Source organism: Diabrotica virgifera, chromosome 4 (assembly GCF_917563875.1).
Source record: "Diabrotica virgifera virgifera chromosome 4, PGI_DIABVI_V3a".
Lineage (NCBI taxonomy): Eukaryota > Metazoa > Arthropoda > Insecta > Coleoptera > Chrysomelidae > Diabrotica > Diabrotica virgifera.
Window position 1 is genome coordinate 253,374,452 of NC_065446.1, and position 25,563 is coordinate 253,400,014.

Sequence of the window (25,563 nt, forward strand, 5' to 3'; positions counted from 1 at the left end):
TTTTAAAATTTTTATTTGTTTTTAATATATTCTCTCCCTCAGGTTAGTCCTGGGCTAACAAAATTGACCTCAAGGACTCTGTAAAATAATATATTTATCATATATACAATGATTAACAGCAAAACTCAAAATTTTACAAACAAATGTATTAAGTACTGCCGAATCGGATTCAACAATACACAATCAGTCATTATTTTCATCATATACGTTCAGTTTTAACATACCTAAAATATAATTAAATAAAAAAAATTATAAAATACAAATTCTGTTACCTCTCAGGACAGATGATCCAGTAACAAAGGAAAAAAGAAGCTGCGGTAGTACCGTTCGCCTCGCCTCCGTTCCAAAAACTTCCGTTAACAATCTGTGTACCCCGAGGAGCCATCCTAGACCCGCTTTCCCAATGTATGAAAATATAATCTGGACACAGGAACGGACGAGAGGCCAAGACAACCGAGATTCCTTTTCCGCATCGAGGTGGTACGGGCGAGATAATTTTAGGGTACCACTATGGTATGCGGTCTACCGTCGCGTTTCTGCTATAGCTTGCGGTCTACAGAACAACACCATAATCTCTTCTCAGAAGGGTTTGTATACAATAATGAAAGGCAGAAAACTGTTTGTAGGCTCTATACACATGCACAGGTAGACCGCATACTATAGTAGCACCAATTTTAGTACGATCGTATAAAAAAAATGAAATTTGTAAGGAAGGCACGATCACACTGCCTTGTTTTTTTTTCGAAAAAAAGGGGCAGAGAAGTTATGACACAAATAAAAATATATAAAAGTTCAAAAAATATAAATATAAAATATATTGATAACACAATGATATGCGACAAGTATGCATATATGGAGACACGGTCCAGACACTTTAGATCGTTTTTTTCGTTTTCATTTTTCGTTTCCCCTTAGTACAAAAACTCGACAAGAATGTGCAGATTGCGCGGCAATCCCAGATCACATTGGAAATTTGGCAACATCGATGTTGGATACGTTTCCATAACGTTGCCAACCTTTCAAAATATAATATCATACTCCGACTGATTCCAGGAAACTACAGTTCCACAACAAGTAAATAATAAACATTTTTATAGACAGTTATAATAAAAGAAAAATGTTGCCCATTATTGTTGTAACAGCTTCTAATGCCTTTGTTTACCATACCGAGCAGACTCAAATCAAGCAAACGCAAAAATATTTTAATTATTTGGACTATAAAGTAATATTACTGTAAACTTTCGCCTGAATTTTGTTGAATTGTCAATTACTTCTGACAAGTGACATAAATGTCCATTGTCAGTCACTTTTGACAAGTGATGTAACTGTCATTGTCACTTTTCACAACGTAGTTTATATTTCAATCACTAGAGGGTCACGTCGCCAAACACACTAATGAAAATCGGTCACTGTTGTTTCGTGTTATTTCAAAATCGGGGACGGACAAAGTAGATCATGTGACTTGACGGAATGCGACGTGTTTCGAAGTTAAATCTAGTCCGCATTGTGAGTGTCCCGCAGTATACTTCCAAAAGCATTAGTCGATTTCGTCGTCTTTACTAACGTTTCCTTCGTATCACTTTCAATGTAGACATGAAATCATTTTTTAATATCACAGAATTTCTTACCCCCCGCCCATTTATTCTAATTTTTGCCATCTAAAGTGTATGTCCCGATATGTAGGCCAGCCCGTGGATCATCCTGAAAGTATTGTTTTGTTTAATAGAATCACTCCATCGTTTATTGTCGTAGTATTGTTCTTTAGAGATTACTCACGATAAATTCGAATTAAATACATATCAGTGATAGAGATATAGTACATGAGCAATCTTTTGTTTGGTATGTCCACAGGCTGTTGCCCAAAATAGGCTTACAGTACGTACCTAACCGTATTATAGCTCGGAGCGACAACATACATAGCAAAAAAATTAAAAAACATAAAAACTTATAAACATCATAACATCTCTACTTATTTAGTGCCGGTAATAGGCCGCAATGCCTCCGTTTCGGAAGACATCGATTAATATCGTAGAAAAAAGAAACCAGCAAAGTTTTCTCTCTTTTTATTCAGTTTCAATGTCGGTGAACCTTTATTCGCGAGTCCAGGTACGTCGCCAGGCCATTTTATCTATTTTAATGCAGCAAACAGTGAGGGAAGAGAGTTGCAACGGTTCGCAACTAACTTAACAACTAAGGTTAGTATTTTAAACATAACCTCAACTTTTGACGGCGCTCGATACGCTCCTACCTTTCGTCGAAAGTCGGGAGAACTGTCACCGATGGCGACATCTGGCGGCTAATGCAATTACAATTTCAAAATCATTAACAGATTTTTACCTACAGTTGCCGTTTTTACTCAAACAATACCGCTTTATATCTATATAACTTTATTTTTACCATATATTTGTATTTAGATGAAAAATGAGAAGAACAAAAGATAAAAATTTTTAAATTGAAGTCCTGAAAGTACTGATGACTCCACATAATGCGTCGAAAGCTCGGCCAAATCAAGTCAACGGCGAAAACAGCAACCCACAATGAAAATCAACGACTTAACAATCATATATTCAAAATTATATAGATTAGAGTAAACATTAGATTATATTATAGTTGCTGATTGTTCTTTAACTTCGTTAAGAGTATAAATTTAACCGCCAGTGTTGCATTTGATTCGGTTTTAGTTCTCTTTCGCAATTTCGCGAGAAAAGTCTCTAAATCTAGCAGGGGATGTTTATTTTTATGAAATATCTATTATTAAATACTTATGTTAATGTTATTCATAGACCAAGATATACGAAATCTAGCATTTTTCTTACAGGAACGGTCTCATATCGCGAAATTTGCTTCTTAGTTATTCTATATTTTTTGGCAGTGATCATTGTGTACTTTCAGATTTAATTTTGTTGAAAAGAGAAAAAAATTGTGAATATTTAACCGAGAAACTCAAACATTAAAGCAACACACTTGAATTCTTAAATGCTTTGGGCGCATCTTACGCCGCAGAGATGAAGAAACTAAAGTGAAACTATCAACCACAACAGAAACTAGTACGTAGGCGGTCCGATAAGTACTTAACCTCAGCGCCAGATGGCGCAACTATCGCAAGAGAAAGCTACTATTGAGTAATACATTCTTGTAGACTTGTAGTTTTGTTTCAACTATTTGTGGAAGCGGGTGTGTTTGAGGATTTTAGAAAAATGAAAAGAGCAATATTGGTCGGTGATTCGATTCTTGTTTTTCATTGGAAGGGAAATCAAAGAGCACATGAATGCTGTGAAGGGTGACTTTTTTTTCGATGGTGACCGTCAAAAATTGGTTTAATGAGTTTCAACGTGGCCGTAGTCGGTTTTCGATAAGTCCGACTCCGACTGAAGGTGCACGAGATAGCTGATACAGTAGGCATCTCAAAAGATCGCGTGGGTCATATCCTGCATAAAATATAGGGCATGAAAAAGCTATCGACGCACAGAGCAGTGTTTAAGCGTAATCCAAAGGAATTTCTACGTTGTTTCATAACCATCGGCCGAACATGGATCTACTGGTACACAACAGCGACCAAGAAACAGTCGAAACAGTGGACTTTAACCGGTGAACGTTTTCCGAAGAAGGTGAAGTCAGTCCTATCGGTCGGAAAGGTGAAATCCAGGGTTTCACAAGGTGTGATCTACATCGACTTACTGGAAACGGGGCAAACGGTCACAGGGCTCGAATTATTAGTCCGATTCGACGCCGAATTGAAAAAAAAACGGCTGCAATTGACGAAAAAAGTGCTCTTTCACCATGACAACGCACCGGCTCACACCTTCAACGTCATCATGGCCTAATTGGTCAAATTAAGCTACAAACTAGTGCCTCATCCATCGTATTCTCCAGATTTAGCGCTGTATGACTTCTTTTTGTTTTCAAAGCCTACTTTGCAGACATCGAAAAACATATTTTTCAGACGGATTAATGAAGATGGAGCATCGCTATGTGAAATATATCGAGCAAAAAGGAGACGAGTACTTATCGAACCGACCTAGTAAAAAGTAAACCAAGGAACCAAATCAAAACATATCAAACTAAAAACGAATACATTCAATAGTAATTAATAAAAATATCTTTCGACGAAAAGTAGGAGGGAAAGAGCGATGCGTCAGTTACGTTTTTATCGGCGGGATCCCCAGGCCCCAGCTACCGGGGCAGGAGAAGATTGGGGTTCTTCTGTGTTGCGTCTGAAGGACGGAAACTCCGTTACGCTGGCGGTGTTGGGAGCGGCGGCTCTCTGCTGTTCCCATGGACCGCCTTGGACGACGAAGCCATTGTTGGGTTCGTCCCTGTTGCGATGGGCGTTGTGGTTTTGAGCTGCAGGTGGTTCGAAGTGGGAGCTCAACGTGTGGAGTCTTTCTCGGGTTTGTAGTTCAGTGTAGTCTTGCAACTGAAAAGAAGAAAAAGATAATGTTAAAACGAGAATAAAGCTAAATCAAATGTATTCCACAGAAATATTTCAAATAAATCAAATGTTTGCCAAATAATTCTGGCGCGTAGTAAGGTTTTTAAGTTAACATATACATATAGAAAGAACAATGATGTTCCCTATTGGGAGCGTGCAAGTTCGGAAAAGCGACACCTGGTTTCTTCGCTCTGCACTTTTAATTATATTGGCCAATCATATGGCCCTGGTTGCTGGATAATTGTCAAGGCCATAGTCCAAAAAAATAATAAGAAGAAAAAATAAGATTCAGGTTATGTTATTAAAACGTAAACAATTGTATGTAGTAAATAAAATTAGTTATTAAACTGCAGTAATGCAAGCAAAATACAATTAATTACATTTACCTTTATATAATAATTGCATATCATATCAATATTGTGAGCAATATATGATTTTTCTTCTTCATTGACAGTAGATATGAAATATACGTCAATTTGACAATTTCAATTGACAATGAATTATTTAAGAAAGTTACAATATTGGATTTTAATTTCAGAATTTTATAAATGCTAGAATATTCCCCAGGGTGTTCCCAACTTTTAGAAAAAAAATCTTCATTGGTACTCCTGTCTAGCAACAATATTATTACAGCGACATTGTTAAAGAACAAGGCTGTAACATATTAAGGTGATACAGTAGCGATCAACAGGTAGCCAAAAGGCGTTCCAAGATTGCGGCTATAGTTTTGAATATTTTTTCGAGATATTTGGCACACGTATTCGTAATATAATAAAGAATGGCGGTACAGAGCCCAATTTGAAAAATATAATAATATGTGGAAATTACTCTGCAATTAAATACAATATTAAAAAAACGAGCCTGTACCGCCATTAAGAAGAACAAAAAAATACACTTTCTTCAAATAAACTTTTTTATCCGATGCCTAGATTTTGTGTTATTTTGGAACTACTAATGAAATAAAAAATTTTAGTAGTTCCAAAATGACACAAAATCTAGGCATCGGATAAAAAAGTTTATTTGAAGAAAGTGTATTTTTTTGTTCTTCTTAATGGCGGTACAGGCTCGTTTTTTTTTAATATTGTATTTAATTACAGAGTAATTTCCACACATTATTATTATTTTTCAAATTGGGCTCTGTACCGCCATTCTTTATTATATTACGAATACGTGTGCCAAATATCTCGAAAAAATATTCAAAATTGCAGCCGCAATCTTGGAACGCGTTTTCGCTACCTGTTGATCGCTACTGTTTCCTCTTAAAAAAATCACTTAAGTCTGACAACAGGTTTAGGAAATACGAGCCATTAAAAATGACCCATTTTTTGGGGTGCCCGTTTTTCGTGCCGGTGAGTGTATAATACATTGCGAAACAAAAAGAGATGAAACTAGTGAAGATGAAAATGATCGTTATAAACGTATAAATTAACATTACAATACATAGTTTCCCACCTTTAGACGTATCAGGAGTATGACAACTGTCACTGTGACAGTAGAATTTTATAAAATTAGAATTAGTAATAGTTTTCCACGTTTGTTGATTTCATAGTAGCCACCACCTACGTTTCTTGTATTTTTTTTATTTATTATCGGTTAGACAAACAGCAATAGCTGCCAAAAGTAAATCGTTATCTTACATGTTTCTGGTTTTAAACGTAAAAGTCGTACTGCAAAATCGGTACCTACGTGTGTTCTCATTCGATTTTATTGTACTGCAATTGCATTCGACAAAATCGTTACTCCGGTGTTGGAACGTGAGTGGCCGGCTTAACGATAGAAGAGACGATTTTTCGTCAATTTTTGGCAATTTTTTACTTTACTTAACGAAAAACTGAAAGTTATGTCACTCTATGGAGTATATTCTCAATATGTGCTCAAAATATGCTCAAAATGATGTATAAAGATAAAAAATAGGTACTTACATATTCTTCGGCTAGATTGAGCAAATGATCTTTGGCTTCGAGGACACTTTCCTCTTGGCCAGTGATGATCACGAGGTTCTCGTCGGCGTCCCCGTCCCTAGGGAATTTGATGTCGACGTTGAAGTCTTCCATGATCTTCCTGATGTTGCGCCCTCTGGCGCCGATCAGTCTGGAATGGACATTGGAGTCGATGGAGATTTCTTCTTTGACTAGCTCGTTGAGTTCGTTGACGATCTTCATAATATCATCTTTGGCATTGTTGGCATTGGTTTCGTATCCGGTGATTATGATGATGGACTCTTCTGGGTCACCTATAAAACAAAGAACGATTTAGACAAAATATGACTTTATTCCAATTCTTTCTGCGCTAGTACCAAAGAATATAGACCTTGTAGAAGGGTACTGCCCTGTAACGTTTCAGCATAGGATTTTTAATGCTGTCATTGGAGCGTAAAATTGGGACCGTGCAAGTTCGGAAAAGCGACACCTGGTTTCTTCGCTCTGCACTTTTATTCGCACTTTTAATTATATTGGCCAATCATATGGTCCTGGTTACCGGATAATTGTCAAGGCCATAGTCCAAAAAAATAATAAGAAGAAAAAATAAGATTTAGGTTGTTTTTAAAACGTAAACAATTGTATGTAGTAAATAAAATTAGTTATTAAAATGCAGTTCTGCAAGCAAAATACAATTAATTAAATTTACCTTTATATAATAATTGCATATCATATCAATATTGTGAAGCAATATATAGTCAAGTATATTCAAATGGGAAATAAGCCACAATTTTACCTAAAAATGATTTTATTAACGTTTCGACGCCCAAGTCGGGTGTCGTTGTCAAAATACAAAATAATACTAAATAAACAAAAATGTTGTTGCTTAGTAAAAAATTCTTCTAATAATTTATTTAATCTGATTCATTTATATCGGCAATTCAGACACGTATTATACATTTTAAAGTAGACGACTTTAAAATGATATTGCCAATATTGATGAGTTGCGTTCCTGGGACGACTTTACTAAAAGATAGCTCATTCGATTACATGAAATCAATCCCAACTCAAGAATATCCGCCACAAAAAATCATAGCATGTGATCTGTCTTTAAAAAGACAACCAAATGCAACGGTGGCATTGAAATTCTCGCGTTAGAGATTCCATAGTAAATCACGAGGGAAAACCAGGAAAAACCTCGTGATACTATCCCGACATCGTAAGTATTTGGGTTTACATTTAGTTTACTCTCAAAAATAATACCAAATTCTGACTTGATATTTTAAATTTTAATTAATTCTAAAATACTAAATATGTACTAACTCGATATGTTACTGATTTACTAATTGTGGTATTTTCTTTCTATTGACTTCCTCCTTTAATATGGGTAACCACATCCTACTGCATTCTACCGAGGAATTTGTGACACAACTGGTTTCATTTAGCGTAATTAGAGCCGTTTCTTTGATTTTTCTCTTTTTACTATCTGCTTCTTTTAGGACTATACTTGAATCTCTCCACTGAACTCTATGTTCATTATCCCATGCGTGTTGACATATTTGAGATCTATCAAATTCTCTATTTTTTATATAAGACTGATGCTCATTTACTCTAACGTTTAATGGTCTTGACGTTTCACCTATATAAAATTGTTCGCATTCACAAGGTATTTTATAAATACAATTCTTTGTTCTTTCTTGTTCACTGTTAGGTTTAGTTTCACCTATATAAAATTGTGAATGCGAACAATTTTATATAGGTGAAACGTCAAGACCATTAGACGTTAGAGTAAATGAACATCAGTCTTATATAAAAAATAGAGAATTTGATAGATCTCAAATATGTCAACACGCATGGGATAATGAACATAGAGTTCAGTGGAGAGATTCAAGTATAGTCCTAAAAGAAGCAGATAGTAAAAAGAGAAAAATCAAAGAAGCGGCTCTAATTATGCTAAATGAAACCAATTGTGTCGCAAATTCCTCGGTAGAATGCAGTAGGATGTGGTTACCCATATTAAAGGAGGAAGTCAATAGAAAGAAAATACCACAATTAGTAAATCAGTAACATATCGAGTTAGTACATATTTAGTATTTTAGAATTAATTAAAATTTAAAATATCAAGTCAGAATTTGGTATTATTTTTGAGAGTAAACTAAATGTAAACCCAAATACTTACGATGTCGGGATAGTATCACGAGGTTTTTCCTGGTTTTCCCTCGTGATTTACTATGGAATCTCTAACGCGAGAATTTCAATGCCACCGTTGCATTTGGTTGTCTTTTTAAAGACAGATCACATGCTATGATTTTTTGTGGCGGATATTCTTGAGTTGGGATTGATTTCATGTAATCGAATGAGCTATCTTTTAGTAAAGTCGAACGCAACTCATCAATATTGGCAATATCATTTTAAAGTCGTCTACTTTAAAATGAATAACATATGTCTGAATTGCCGATATAAATGAGTCAGATTAAATAAATTATTAGAATAATTTTTTACTAAGCAACAACATTTTTGTTTATTTAGTATTATTTTGTATTTTGACAACGACACCCGACTTGGGCGTCGAAACGTTAATAAAATCATTTTTAGGTAAAATTGTGGCTTATTTCCCATTTGAATATACTTGATTATAAAAATGCCACAAGAAAATAGCTTCAGAACAACATAAAGCAATATATAATTTTTCTTCTTAAATGACAATAGGTATGAAATGTACGTCAATTTGACAATTTCAATTGACAATATGAATTATTTAAGAAAGTTACAATATTTCTCCGCTATTCGCGCACGATCGTTTCTCAATTCCCTTCCGAGTACTTGCACGCCGCGAATAGGTTTTTACCTCCGAAATTTTTTACTATGAACCGATTTACATGAGATTTTGGAATTAGGATTATCTTACCCTTAACTTCAAAAGTGATATTGACCCAACTCCGTTTTTGATTTTTAAGGGGTGAAAACAACCCCTTAATGAAAAAATTGACAGTGAGCCATTTTATCGCCAGAAAACGTGTTTAATAATAAAGAGTGACATTGTGAAGTGTTTTCTAACACAATAACTCATTTTCATCCCCTTGAAAACCGTACAACCCTTGCAAACAACCCATAAATCGAAAAAATTTACAAAAAATTAATTTAGTATGACATAAAAAGATTTAAATAGAGAGTCAATGATATTTTACGTTCTCTATCTTAATTATCATATTGTTAACCCCCTTTCAACGCTTAAAAACAACCCCTAAATAGAAAAAAATTACAAAAAATTAATTTGGTTTGACAAGAAGACTTAAATATAGAGTAAATATTATTTTACGTTCTCTATCTTAATTATTTAATAGTTAACCCCTTTCAACCCTTAAAATCAACTCCTCGATTAAAAATTGTATAAAAAAATTCTTTTGATAAACTAAAAAGGATTTAAATATCGTTACACGTTCTCGAAAAAGCTATGCTGGAAAATCATTCATATGCTCAAGTTCTTTAACCCTTAAAACTACCCCTAAATTAAAACATTGAATATGTATGATTATACATTTAAAAATGTTTACAGTCGGAAAAATGAAAGAATACCCATGAACGATCACATCAATCACTGATGTTGTATTTGCTGTCATTTTCTATAAATAACAAACGTTTTTTATAGAAAAAGACAGCAAATACAAAATAAGTGATTGATGAGATCGTTCATGGGTATTCTTTCATTTTTCCACCTGTAGTTTACTAAGTAGAAAAAAATACGATTAGTTTTTGGGCCATAACTACTTCAATTTTGAAGCTATCATAACTTATAAAAAAACCATTTTGAAGGTAATTAAAAGAGCTTTTCAGTATAATATGTAGTGAAAAAAAACCTTTTATTTTGAAACGGTGAAGGGTCAAAGGGCTCGAGAGAGATTGTGGTTGCGCTACCGCGCGCTCTTTAATTAATCATATCTTCCTCAATTTTTGTGTGATAGGAAAAACAAATAAATCAAAATTTTTGTCAAAAAAACCTATTTTTTTTATTATTACACTTTTTTACCCGTGTTGAGCTGGCCCCCCCCCCACTTGCAAAAATTAAAAAACAAATAGCCCTGATTTATGAGCTATTTATGAGCTCTCATATTCCGCAAACTATAAATTTTGAGCTCGTTCCACTGAGCAGGAATTTAATACCCTAGTGGGGGTGGGGCTGAGTCAGCCCCCCCCCCACTACTTAAAAATAGGAATATTGAATCGGTTTTTGCGGCAGAATTACGAGCTATTTATGAGCTCTTGAAATTATATAGTTTCGATTTTTGAGCTCATACCCTTCACCCCCAAACAACCCTTTAATTGATTTAACTTAAGAGAAAGATGCTGAGAAAACTTAAAATATATCGTATTGCGGATATAATTCCTATAGCTTATATACTCTAAGAATAAACTATTAAATCAAGGGCATTTCGATTATTGAGCTACAACCCCTTCGCAAGAAAACCACCCTATCTTCCCGGCTTAAGAGAAAGTTGTACTTAAAATGCGTTAAACTAATTATTTGGCGACTACATATCATTTAATAATTTATAAGCTTCCAAATTACGCGCATTTAGATCAGTAAATTGCAATTTATTTTGTATAGTGCAGTCACTGAAGGTAAAAATCAACGATTACCTTCAAGTTCGGTGAACCTTCATCGATTTTCACGAAAATTGGTCAGTGGTTAGAGGATACGTCAAGAAACAAAGGTGACATGGTACCACCTTGCGCCTTTACCCTGAGGGTGGATACCGCCCCTTCTCGGGGGTGAAAATTATTTTATAAAAAATAACTGCACAAATCAATAAAAGAACAAATTAAAAGCAAAATTTATTATATAAAGTTAATAAAATAAGTCAATACTTTTTAAGTTATTAAAGATCAAAGATTTTAATTATTTGTGAAAAAAATGCATGTTTTGAAGAGGTTTTTTGTAAATCACTGAAAAACTGTAAGTTTTTACAAAAAAGTTAATAGTAGTTTAATTCGTATAGCTTATATTCTAAGAATAAACTCTTAAATCACGCACCTTTCGATTATATAGCTACAACCCCTTCGCAAGAAAACGACCCCATTTTCCCGGCTTAAGAGAGAGTTGTTCTTAAAATAATTTAAATTGATTATTTGGCGACTACATATCGTTTAATAATTTATTAGCTTGCAAAATATACGCATCTCAATTATTGAATTGCCATTTTCTTTCTATAGTGCAGTCACTGAAGGTAAAAATCAACTATTACCTTCGATTTCGGTAAATCTCCATTTATTTTCACGAATTGGCAATAATAACTTGGGGTTTTAGCCTGGGGTATATGTCACCCCTTCTCGGGAGTGAAAATTACTTTATCAAAAATAACCCCACAAATCGAGAGAGGGACAAATTGTAAGCAAAATTTGTTATATAATGTGATTAAAATAAATCAATACTTTTTGAGTTATTAAAGATCAAATATTTTAATTTTTGGAAGGAAAATGCATGCTTTAGAGCGATTTTTCATAAATGGCTCAAAAACTGAAGTTTTTACAAAAAAGTTTTCATCACCAAAATTGAAGCTAATAAAAAATATAATAAATTGCTTACTTGAAAAACCTTTAATGTTAATTTAAAGTAAGTTATTGGTAATTAAATGTATATTTTTTTCCGCGACTGTTCAAATCTAAGGGTTCAAGCTTAAATAACGGGAAAAAGATGCATTTTATAACACTTAGGTACTAAATACTTATCAAAGTACTTAGAAATACCCATCAAAAATAAGATCCAGAAAAAGTTGATAGTATCAAAATCCGCTCACCAATTTTCGTGAAAATGAATGGAGATTTACCGAAATCGAAGGTCATAGTTGATTTTTACCTTCAGTGACTGCACTATAGCAAGAAAATGGCAATTCAATAATTGAGATGCGTATATTTTGCGAGCTCATAAATTATTAAACAATATATAGTGGACAAATAATTAATTTAAATTATTATAAGTACAACCCTCTCTTAAGCCGGGAATATGGGATGGTTTTCTTGCGAAGGGGTTGTAGTTCAATAATCAAAAGGCGCGTGATTTTAGAGTTTATTCTTAGAATATAAGCTATACGAATTAAACTACTATTAACTTTTTTGTAAAAACTTACAGTTTTTCAGTGATTTACAAAAAACCTCTTCAAAATATGCATTTTTTCACAAATAATTAAAATCTTTGATCTTTAATAACTTAAAAAGTATTGACTTATTTTATTAACTTTATATAATAAATTTGGCTTTTAATTTGTTCTTTTATTGATTTGTGCAGTTATTTTTTATAAAATAATTTTCACCCCCGAGAAGGGGCGGTATCCACCCTCAGGGTAAAGGCGCAAGGTGGTTCCATGTCACCTTTGTTTCTTGGCGCAAGGTGGTTCCATGTCACCTTTGTTTCTTGACGTATCCTCTAACCACTGACCAATTTTCGTGAAAATCGATGAAGGTTCACCGAACTTGAAGGTAATCGTTGATTTTTACCTTCAGTGACTGCACTATACAAAATAAATTGCAATTTACTGATCTAAATGCGCGTAATTTGGAAGCTTATAAATTATTAAATGATATGTAGTCGCCAAATAATTAGTTTAACGCATTTTAAGTACAACTTTCTCTTAAGCCGGGAAGATAGGGTGGTTTTCTTGCGAAGGGGTTGTAGCTCAATAATCGAAATGCCCTTGATTTAATAGTTTATTCTTAGAGTATATAAGCTATAGGAATTATATCCGCAATACGATATATTTTAAGTTTTCTCAGCATCTTTCTCTTAAGTTAAATCAATTAAAGGGTTGTTTGGGGGTGAAGGGGACGAGCTCAAAAATCGAAACTATATAATTTCAAGAGCTCATAAATAGCTCGTAATTCTGCCGCAAAAACCGATTCAATATTCCCATTTTTAAGTAGTGGGGGGGGCTGACTCAGCCCCCCCCCCCCACTAGGGTATTAAATTCCTGCTCAGTGGAACGAGCTCAAAATTTTTAGTTTGCGGAATATGAGAGCTCATAAATAGCTCATAAATCAGGGCTATTTGTTTTTTAATTTTTGCAAGTGGGGGGGGCCAGCTCAACACGGGTCACTTTTTTATGTATCTTTTATTATTTTTGAGATATTATAAAAAAAAGGTAGTTTTTTAAAAATTAGAAAAAATTTTTTTTTCTTAAAATCGTGATTTTTTAAAAATATATGTGTTCCAAAGCAGCGAAACTGCTAGAATCCATCAACCTCTTTATATTAAAGTTGATTCTAGACGGAATACATTAATTTTAATTTTGGTGGAAATGGCACTTATGAAATCCATTGATTTAAAAAAAAAACATTAGACGTTCCTCTCTATTTCATTACAGCTCACTCATTTTACGTACAAAAGACTTTTAGCAGTGCTATTTATACATCCATGGCAGTGCTCATTTTAAAGCTTATTTTAAGCACTATAAAATCCTTTCTCATAAGCATGCATAAAATTTATTTGCTCTCCGCTAGATGGCATTGAATACATCGATTAAATTTCGCACAAAATAAAAACGACTTTGATCTTCAATATCTCGTTTAATATTGCACTTAGAACACTCTTTAAAAAACCATTTTGTTCATTTTTTTACCTGATACAATTTTGTTGAGTATAATATTCAGTATAATATTAAAATGCATATTTTTGGAGATATTTGCAAAAAACTGTTGAAAATCGTGAGAAAATTCCGAATTTTCAATTGCCAATAACTTGAAAAGTATTGGGTTTTTGAAAAAACTTTATACAACATTTTTTGCTTAAAATTAGGTCTTCTATCGATATCTGTTATTTTGAAAAAAAAAATTTCCACCACCGAAAAGTGCCCCAGGGTGAAAACGGAGTTCGGGTCAAATATCACTTTTAAGTTAAGGGTAGGTTTGAAGTTAAGGGTAGGATAAGCCTAATTCCAAAATTTCATGTAAATCAGTTTATAGTAAAAAATTTCTGAGCTAAAAAGCTTCAATGACTGCACTATTTGTGCACAACTAAATTGGTGCATGTGGCCTGACAATGACAACAGTATTTTCAAGCGACAAATAAACGTGACCATCTGTTCCATTCAAACTCTTCTTCTAGGAGAGTATATATTCTTTGGTAGTAAACTACTTCAACATTTCTGAATCGTCAATATTTATTATAGTTTGGTCAGTATTGTTTGATCAGTTTGACCGATAGAGCTTCTCTCATATTATATTAGTAGATTTTTTAATTTTGGGCTAATAAGTTCCAATAATATTGAAAACGGTGTTCCGATATTCTAGGCAAATTTTTAAAATCTTCAAGGTACTTGGAGATGTCTTTAATTAAATTAGTATGACTTCTTTGTTGAATCCACTCCCTTGTAAACCATCGTCTTTTCTTCATTATTGTTGACAAATCTTGTGAAATCCTGTCTGCTATCACTCCACACATAACTTGATGTGCTTCTGCCTTCAAGGTCTGCATATTCGCCTCTGGAGCAAGTATTTGATGTAAACTCTCTTCAAGAACGAGGCATGACCATGACTTCACGAACAGTGGTGTAGTTATTTATGTAAAAACAGTCATCCTATTAAATTTTTTGAGCTTTTCATCAATCAGTAATCGAAGAGCTAGTAAAATATATCGGTATGTATCCTACTCAAAAAATGTTCCTGTATTTGAACTATCAAATAAATATTTGTATGTATTTATCGAAATTCTTTTGGTTAGTGGTTAAGTACCTTTACATCGTACAAGAATGTTTTGGGAAGAACCAGAAGATGTGCACAATACACTAGTTAGTATCTCAATCAATGAGGCGTAATCGGTTTGGGGTGATATTTACATTTTGTCATGCAGCTAATAAACAACACCTTGCCTCACGTATACAAAATGGGTAAATGGTGCCCATTTATTTATGCACTGCATAAAAAGTTTTTTTACATGATGCACCCTTCAAGTCGGATATATCCATCGACCAGTCAATGATTCCTTATTATCGAAAACATGGCTCTAAAGCAGGGGTGGGCAAAGTGCAGCCCGCGGGCCGCATGCGGCCCTTTTGACATTTTTTTGCGGCCCGCGGAAAAAGTGAATTATTTTCATTTAAAGATTATTTTTTAATTATTGCTAATATTGATAATTAAATATACTCAGATAGAAGATGCAGCTATTAATTAACACTTTCGCAGCGGGTGATTTTTCCGCAAATTTTCAATAACGCGGTCAAGTAGTCAGGAACTGTGTGGAAAATTTTAAATTAACCCTTAACGACCTAGTAAGTGTAACAACTGACGGAGCACCAAATTTAAGAGGAACAAATATTGTAATGTTGAGAAAACTTCAAGATTGCGTTCTTGAACAATTTCCAGAACATGATTTATTATTTTTTACTGCATAATCCATCAGAAGGTATTGTGCAAAAATGTTTTGCAAGTAGACAACGCAACGTCATTTCAATATTATAACTAATATTGTTAATTTTATTCGTTCAATAGGATTAAATTATTGTGCATTCAAAGCATTTTTTGGGAAGAGTTATAAACAGAACATACTGATGTCATACCACAATCGACAATCATATTCGATGGTTAAGAAAAGCTTCTTAAAAGATGTTTGAATTAGGGGAGGACATTACTTTATTTTTAGAAGTTAAACACTGTTACAAATTTTCAAGTTTTTAACGCAAAATGAAACTTGTATAATGAGAATCACACTATTCATTGATCATATAAATAAGAAAGAATTAGTCCAATTATCTCCCTCATTAACATCATTAAATTTAATAATGTATCAGAAAATAAGTTTAAAATTTATGAAGAAAATCTTTGTATCTAACTGTTTATTTTCGATGAACTCTTTAACCGTGTTTAAACACGTGTCGTTTCTATTACCCATACTGTCATAATACTTGATGGTTTTTGCTCTCATATCGAATATCTTTGTAATTTGCTGATGGAATTTGAAAATCATTTCAAAGATTTTGAGATATATCATTTTCCATATTCTAAGAAAGAAATCATTTTTCAGTTCAAATTAATTCCGTACCAGTTTACATTCAACTAGAAATTATAGTTTAATTTGAATATTTTGCAATACTTTTGCATTTTACAAATCTTTGCAAATGTCCGAAAGTCCATAACATTTTGAATAATGAACAAATAATTAAATAAAAATCCATTGAGGACCAGAATTGGTGATAACTTTAGAATTTAGAAGCGACAATTAGAATAAACATGTATCACAAAATTTCCACCCGAACTAGAAAGAATACTATGTACGAGGATATAAAACTAAACTAAAACTTTATAAAAGCCATTCAGGTTCGTTTTAATATGTATTTGAATAAATATTGTAAGTTCGTAAATAATAAATAATGTATTTCATAAATATTTTTTTGTTATTGAATTCTTTCAAAGAAATAAAAAACAATGAAGGGAATGTAAGATTTTTCCAATTTATAACTTTGTTTATTTTTATTTAAATTACGTTTGCATCTTCATATTTAAGCAAGGAATTTACCTTTAAATATTTAAGTAACTAATAGCAATGTGGAAAGAAAATTCACCATTTTATTTGGGTGTAAGCCACAGGGGAGTAGGGGGAGGGGTATGGTTTGAAAATTTTAAAATGATCTATTTTGTTATTATTTTGTATGAAAGTATATAACTTTAAGAATACTCTCTGAAACTTTCAGTTTCACCGTAGGAAAATTACCAGAAAATACAGCATGTGTTATATCCCTCCCTTCGACTCGCTTTGCAGCAGCTTGACCCTAGTGAAAAAGGTTCAACAGCTGCTCCATTTTCTTTTGTAAATTACTCTGCGATTCAAAAACATATTCCAGTGCGTATCACTTTACGATTTGACAGACAGTAGAAATTTGTTAGGTGCCTGTAAAAATTTGCCATCGTTGGCTTATTTTTCAATATTTGGTCTTGAACATTTTTTTTAAATATTTTTTGGATTGCACTGAATATGTTTATTTAATTTAAAAATAAAATGTCTCTACCATAGTTTCAAACAAAATTCCAAAAAGTGCTTGAAATGATAATTTCAAACCAGACCTCCCCCATTAAACAAAATTAGTAAAAAGTTAAAAATTCGAGAACTTGTTAAGGTAACAAATATTGCGGCCCTCGGTAATAGACAAAAAACATTTTGTGGCCCTTACTAAAAAAAGTTTGCCCACCCCTGCTCTAAAGTCTAAACAGTTCATACACAGTAAGCAAATTTGTTACGTCTACAAAGTTTGGCCAAGTGTACCAAATTAGGCTATTGCTTACAGTTTGACACTTATCAAGGACGGAAAAAACTTGAAGAATCTGTTGTATGGTTGCATAGTGTTGATATGTCGATGTGTAATAATCATTGTAACGTACTGTCAATGTCATAATTAGAAAATGGCTATTATTAGTGGACATATTTTATAAAGTTACATTGTACATTTATATTTAACTATGTTATAATATATTTAACACAATATAACTTTATAGAATAAAGACAATATAAGTTATAAATTCCAATAAACACAGCAAATGCGCTAATGTAACTGCCATTGAAAATGATAAACGTCAAAATTCATGGTAAAAAAGGTACCAAAGACATTACGTATTGTTTATCCACGTTTAACTTATTGTGGTTTCTAAGGACAAGCGGTTTAATTTTGCAATACTAGTTTCTGTGAGTAAAAAAGAGACGTAGTATAAAAAGTAATTCGTGAATAAAAATTCACAAGGAAAAAGTTTTCCTGTGGTTGGCTGTACATATACCATGTAATACAAAAACATTAAAATGCTGTATAAAAGGTATATTTAAAATCCCTCAAAATTTTGATGTGGCCCTTTTGAGGGATTTTAAATATACCTTTTATACAACATTTTACTGTTTTTTTAATTCGTGAATAATTTCATGCATGGGCAAAGATCTAAAGAGGAAGAACTATACTAAACTTTGCTGATGTTTTACAAAGAGAATATCCTGTTTTCGCGTTTCATTATACATATTTTGATAATTTTTTTACCTCGCAAAATTAATATATCAGCTTACTGAGATGAATTTCGGGGCAACAGAAACAGTAAGAGAGAACAAAACCATCGATTTCAATTGTTTCAATAGAGTTCTGAACATTAATTGGTTAAGATAGTTTGATAAGACGTAAATCATTGTAAGATAGTATAGTGAGTATTTATAATATTATAAAATCTCAAAAAACCACACTGTCTGTTTATTTCCCAAAGTTTTGGAGGTGAAAAGTTTATTGAAGAAACTTGCCACTAACGAGCTTTGGATACAAATTTGGCCAATATTCCACCAGGAGGGACGGAAGTACATATTATAATAGGTATACAGAGTGAGTTTTATGTATGGAAACACTCAATTATCTCGAAAACGGCTTGCACGATTTTTATGGATTTTGGTAGATGGGGGGGGGGGGGGTTCTATAGTGCTAATTACATTGTTGTCATATTTTCCGTTTTTCTGAAAATCTAATGAACTTTCTTATTTCAAATCGAGATACGTCAAAATAATTGTCAAAGTTAATTTAAATTTGGAAATCTCTCCGAAAAATATTAATTTTTGGCGGATTATTTGATTTATACCGTTCTAATTTAGTTTTGTTTAGTTTTGTTAAACTTTTCCTTATTTAGTTTACATTTTGAAAGTGTTCATAAGTTAAACGTTACTTGAAAACTCCTCTATGGAGTCATCTAGTGGAGGCGAACCGCCTGATATTGAGAATTCGATGGATAGTAGCTGTGATTTACAAGATTTAAATGGATTTCTACCCAACCAGCCTCAAAATAAGATAAGTAGTAGTATTAATCTTAACAATATTAATGAAAAACAAAATACTTTAGTAAACTCAGATCAACCAGAAAAAACCAGGCCTGTTTATTTATACGAAAAAATTGATTTAGGACCTTTTTACATTTTCATTGAAAACTCCAGTTTAAATTTTACAGGAAAATTAAACGCTGTTAAAATAGGCGAGATCCTATTTACGTTACATCCAGAAATTGACAATTATATAAAAAAAATTGACTCAATCGGACGCAACCGAGTTAGGGTCTAATGGGAGATATGCCCAGAATTTGATCGCCAAAAGAAAATAAAACATTATATGTCTGAAAACAGCTTATCTTTTAAGGAAACAATTAAACTCTTTCCTAAGATAACTTATGCATCTATAGCAGCCAATAATTCCTCAATAAATTCTCATCAAACTCCAAATATGAATGCACCATCCTCTTCATATTCCTTTACTCAATTGTCCACGTCTCAAACATCTTCCAATCAGTTCGCTCTACCTTCAGTTTCAAATAGATATACAATAATAAAACCACCAAAATACAAACGACCTATCTCTTCCTCACCAGACCAAGTAACAATGGAACATCAAAAAATAATAAAGTTAAACCCCATGTCCAACAGACCTGGTGGTATTATCACCTCTTCTTCGTATCAATCTACATTTAATCCAGAACAAGGATCTAAAATACATGAACCATCAAAAGAATTAACAGAATTAATATCAAATATAGTTACAAGTATTATCTCGAATATAAATCACAAAAATTTTGAAATTCCAGAAAAATCAGTTCTAGTAAATTCAATTCAATCAGTTTTAAGTTCTCTCTTATATAATAATGAATAGATTGGTAATTTGTCAATGGAATTGTAGATCGGCTAACTCTAATAGAGAAAACCTTATCCACCTATTAGAAGACCAGAAAGTTGATATCGCATTATTATCAGAAACTAGATTTAAACCAGAAAAGTATTATAACTTTCACGGGTACAATATTGTCAGAGACGACCGCTTTTCAGTAACTGTTGGCGGTGGCTCAGCAATTTTAATAAATTCAAACCTATATTACGAGGAAGTCACCATGAAAGTAGATTTAATAAACGTCAATAAAGTAGCAATAAAAATAAAGTTTAAGTCATATACTGTCACATTTATATCTATGTATGTTCCCCCAGGAACCAAGTTATTGTTACAACAATGGAACAATTTCATAACATCTATAGAAAGACCATTTATAATAGGAGGTGACCTTAATGCTCACCACATTGCCTGGGGCCTAGACAACCAAACAGATATGAAAGGTAAAATCTTGATGGACTGTATAGACGATAATAATTTAATATTCAAAAATGATGGCTCTCCTACTTTCTTTAGGAACTTCTCGAAATCGGCAATAGACCTGACCATTTGTACTCCTGACTTAAACCACCTGATCACTTGGAAAACACTTCAAGACCTATTTGGTTCAGACCATACACCTATAAGAGTAGAGTTAGAGGATCAACCAACTCATACATATAATCCATATTCACAAAAGTGGAATTTAAAGAATGCCGACTGGAAATTATATGAACAGTATTCGGAAGATGTATTCTCTCAATTTAAAGATATAAATTCTTATGAACAAATTTTGCACAATATAAATACAACTGCATCCTACTGCATCCCCAAATTTAAAATAAAAAAACCGACTTCCAGAGGAAAATACTGGTGGGATTTAGAATGTGAAGAAGCAGTCAGAAGAAGACAGGAAAGTTTTTGTATATTCAAAGAAAATCCAAACCATGAAAACCTACTTAAGTATAAAAAAGATGATGCACATGTCAAGAAGATCACTAAACAAACTAAAAGAAATAGCTGGAGAGATTATGTCGGATCCCTAAATAGGTCAGTCCCTATTAAAGATGTATGGTCAAAAGTTAACCGAATAAAAAATAGAAAAACAAAGAACAAAGTCCCTGTTATTCTGTCGGAAGCTTCGTGGATAGAAGAGTTCCATCAAAATATCACACCGCCGTCTGCAGAATTAGTAATTCCTGATTTACAACTAAATGCTCTGTACGACTATCCAGAACCAATCCGTTTCCTAGTCAAACCATTTTCTGCCACTGAACTAAACTTTGCGTTGAAGAAAAACTCAAATTCAGCACCAGGTGCCGATAATATCCATTACTCGATGCTATCAAATCTTTCAAGAATTGGTAAGGCTGCACTACTAAATATATATAATGAAATTTGGATGCGCCGCATAAAGATTCCTGACGATTGGCACGTTTACACTATTATCCCGGTTTTAAAACCAGGAAAATCATCAAAGAATTGGGATTCTTACCGTCCAATCGGTCTGGCTTCCTGTATACTAAAAACATATGAGAGACTTATTAAAAACCGTCTGGAATTTTGGCTAGAAAAGAACGACCTATTACCAAGAAGTCAGTTTGGTTTTAGAAAAGGTAAATCCACACAAGATAGCCTCTGCCACTTTTTAATAGACATTTATAGTTCCTTTACTTATAAGAAAGCAGTTAGTGCTTTGTTCTTAGATATAAAAGGGGCTTACGACAACGTTAATCTTCACATACTATACGCGAAAATGTTGGAAATAGGAATACCCGAGATAGTAACATGGAACATCATTAACTTATACATTAATCGAGCAGTTCACGTTAGATTAAATGGAGATCAATCTAACTCCCGATACACATCTTTGGGACTACCTCAGGGTAGCATCCTAAGTCCTATATTATATATACTGTATACTGCTGACTTAGAAACTAAACTTCCTCAACACATAAAAATCCTACAGTACGCTGATGATGTTGCGATATATGCAGAAAATAAGTCAATAGATAGATGTAATAACTACCTTAAATCGACATTGAATATTATAAAAAAATGGGCTACCGATAATAACTTAACAATATCAGAGAGTAAATCAACCATTGTTACCTTTACTAAAAAACGATATGTTCCTCAAAGCCATCTACAATTTGATAATACTAGTATTCCTTATAAAACTTCAATAGAATTTCTTGGCGTATTTTTAGACTCCAAATTAAATTGGAAAGAACACACAAATTACATATTACGAAGAATGGAAAATGCAATGAATATCATGAAGACTGTAAGTGTCAGTAACTGGGGAGCTGATCCAAACATATCAATATTACTATACAGAAATTTGATAAGATCAATCTTAGACTATGGATCTATTTTTTATGGCTCAGCATCAAACTCTGTACTCCAAAAAATCGAGAGGATCAAAAATAAGGCACTTAGGTTATGCACTGGTTATCTTCGTAGCACACCTATATTGGTCATGGAATGTGAGCTTAATGAACCTCCACTTTCATTACGCAGGGAATACCTAAGTGAGAAATTTATAGTTAAAACAGCGGTTAACGATAAACTGCTATTAAATAAAATTGTTCATTTAACCACCTCATACCTAACTCATTATTACTGGGAAAAAAAGAAACTGCTTTTAGTTGTGGAAAGCTTCCTCAACGTTTCTAATTCCATTGGCGACATACACCAAATTGAACAAAGCTCGTCTCGAAAGCTAAATTATGAAGATTATTTATCTCCAGTTAACTGTCATTTAAGTAATATTCGTGCGACAGACTTCCTTACTAAAATAGACCACCTTCAGTGTGTACAAAAAAACTGGGGGAGTTATCAGAAATTATATACGGATGGTTCAAAAATGGAAGGAAAAGTTGGATATGATATATATTACCCACAAAAAAGTATAAAAATAAACAACAGATTACCTGATAAAATGACAATTTTCACAGCTGAACTCATTGCAATCAAAGAAGCATACAAAATATGTATTAATCAAAAAGAACTCAATTATGTTATATTTACAGACTGCCAAAGCATTGTAAAGAAATTGAAATATAATGTACATAATTTTGCAGAAAATTATATCATCAGTGACATCATAGCAATGAACAGTGAAGCTTTGAAATCGGGCAAAAATATAATATTGTGTTGGATAAAAGCACACATTGGTATAAAAAACAACGAAATAGTAGATGATCTGGCTAAAAAAGCAACAACGAAGGAATCCACTCTGCATACTTATCAACTTCCTATGGGAGACATAATTTCTATTATGAGATCTATCAAACGGACGAAATGGCAGGAACAATACAATAATTCAGACAAAGGAAATTATTACAAAAAAATCCAGCCTACACTTCCCATCAAGACATGGTTTAATCAAGTTTCCAACAAAGGCTTTATCAAAACTATTTGTCGAATAAGAAGTAATCACTGTCTGACTCCAGTCTACAAAAGAGAAATAGGACTTGTAGATAATGATGAATGTTTATGTGGAGAGCTAGCTGATCTACAACATATGCTATTAGAATGTCCTTTACATTTTATTGAAATATCAAACTTTTTTGCCAATCTAGTTCAAGTTAATGTACAATTTCCTTTTAATCTTATATACCTTTTACAATCAAACAATCTAGATGTTTATAAAATTTTGTACAACCATGTTAATTGTTTAAAATTAAAGCTCTGAGAAAAAAAAAAGAAAAAAAAATAAAAAAAAATAATTAAATAAAATAAAAAGTTACTAAGATCTAAACCTCCGCGAGGTTGAATCGGGTTTAGGTCTTAGCGCGATAAAAAAATATACAAAAAAAAAAAAAAAATAAAATAAAAAATGTAATAAAAAAAATGTTAAAAAATATAATAAAAAAAATAATAAAAAAAACAGAGTAAAAAAAACAGTAGTACTAATAGTTTTAAATTTAGATACTAAGCATATATTTTGTAAAAGAGAGAATTCAAAACACATTGACTGGCCAGTTGGTTGCTTAAACCAGTGCCAATAAAACATAAACACACACACACTTATTTCAAATGGAATAAATACCCTGTATATTTTTTGTGCTTTGAAGTCCTTAAGAAATATGTACTGATTATTTTTCATGTTATATTCCCTATACCTAAATGCCATAATTTCGGAGTTATTGCTACATTTATTAAAAAAAAAAAATTTAAACAAATTATAAAAATCAATTTTTTGGCCCGGGTAAACACTATTTTAGGTTGTTTGGACCATTTTCTCTTAAATTAATCGTTTCCGAGTTATAAGTAAACAATTTAAAACTGAAAAAAAAATCGAATAATGACGATTTTCAGGGTTCAAGAACACAAATTAACAATATTATTTTTGAAACTGCGAAGTACCCAAATTCAAGCTCAAGCCTTATTTTATCGGTTACCGATAAGTAATTTGAGATTGTTTCATTTTAGAACATTGATTTTTAGTTGTTAATGCCCATCCTCTCATGATATGCACTTCATTAAAAATTAAAAAGCAATGTCTTAGAATAAAACGAGCCAAAAAATCTTATGGCAAGCTATTAGAAGAAAAGTTGTACTTGAATTTAGGTACTTTGTAATTTCAAAAATTATATTTTTACTTGTGTTTTTGAACCTTAAAATCGTCATTATTCGATTTTTTTCAGTTTTAAATTGTTTATTACTCGAAAACGATTAACTTTACAGAAAAATTACAAAAGACCTTTTTTGTTCCCAATGATCCAAAGAACCTAAAATAATGTCTACTCGGGCCGAAAAAATTGATTTTTATAATTTGTTTAAATTTTTTCAACGAAAACTTTTCGTTTATAAATTCGCAAAGTCTGTGTTTTATTGCGTTTGCCGTTCCTGCAATACTCAGAGCAGATTTATCGATGGATTTTTATGTAGTTTTGTCTTCTGAATCCAAATCTGAAAACGGCATTTCGATATCTCTAACCGTCTTCCGAGATAATCGACCTCAAAGTCTAAAATGTGACGTCACAATCATTTTATTTTCTGCTGACACACTAACCGTCAGCTGAAATCGTTGCTAGTAAGTAGGCTAGTTTTTTAATCTAAATTTGTCAAGCAAAGAATAGGTTCTTTACATTTGAGTTTGACACTTCGTGAATGTCAAACTAAATTTTAAATTAAGTATTAATAAAATATCAATGACATTTGATAGTGAATTTAATTATTATATAAAATAAATAAGATGTTCAAAAATACAATTTGAGTATATTTTGAAAGCAATAATTTATTAAAAACTTTAAAAAGGTTTATACGAGTATACGGCCTCCCCTTAATGATAAATGTACTGTTCCATTTGTTATTAAATGAAAATTGTTATTATAGTCGGTTCGCTAAACTCAGACACAACTGGCTAGTGATTTTAGTAGGTAATTTTTTAGTTTTTTGACAATTTTGCCAAAATTACTAATTATTTAGTAATTATTAACTATTTAGTAATTATTTTTTTTTTGCCAAATTGGCAAAATTACTGACTAAAATCACTAGCCAGTTGTGTCTGAGTTTAGCGAACCGACTATATGAAATGTTGTTTGGAATGAAAAATTATGGTCTGATATGTGCA

The 25,563-nt window shown here is 32.5% G+C and overlaps 1 protein-coding gene across 1 annotated transcript in view; it reads right to left on the bottom strand.

The window, feature by feature from the left end:
- Nucleotides 1-25,563, bottom strand: part of LOC114327493 (vigilin) — a 98,825-nt gene continuing 73,262 nt past the window's right edge. Inside the window, exons 14-15 of the mRNA XM_050648897.1 lie at nt 6,355-6,665; nt 1-4,417 (exon numbers count right to left, since the gene is read on the bottom strand). Of these exons, the coding sequence (XP_050504854.1) occupies nt 4,148-4,417; nt 6,355-6,665 (581 nt within the window). The 3' untranslated portion in view covers nt 1-4,147. The remainder of the gene's footprint in view (nt 4,418-6,354; nt 6,666-25,563) is intronic.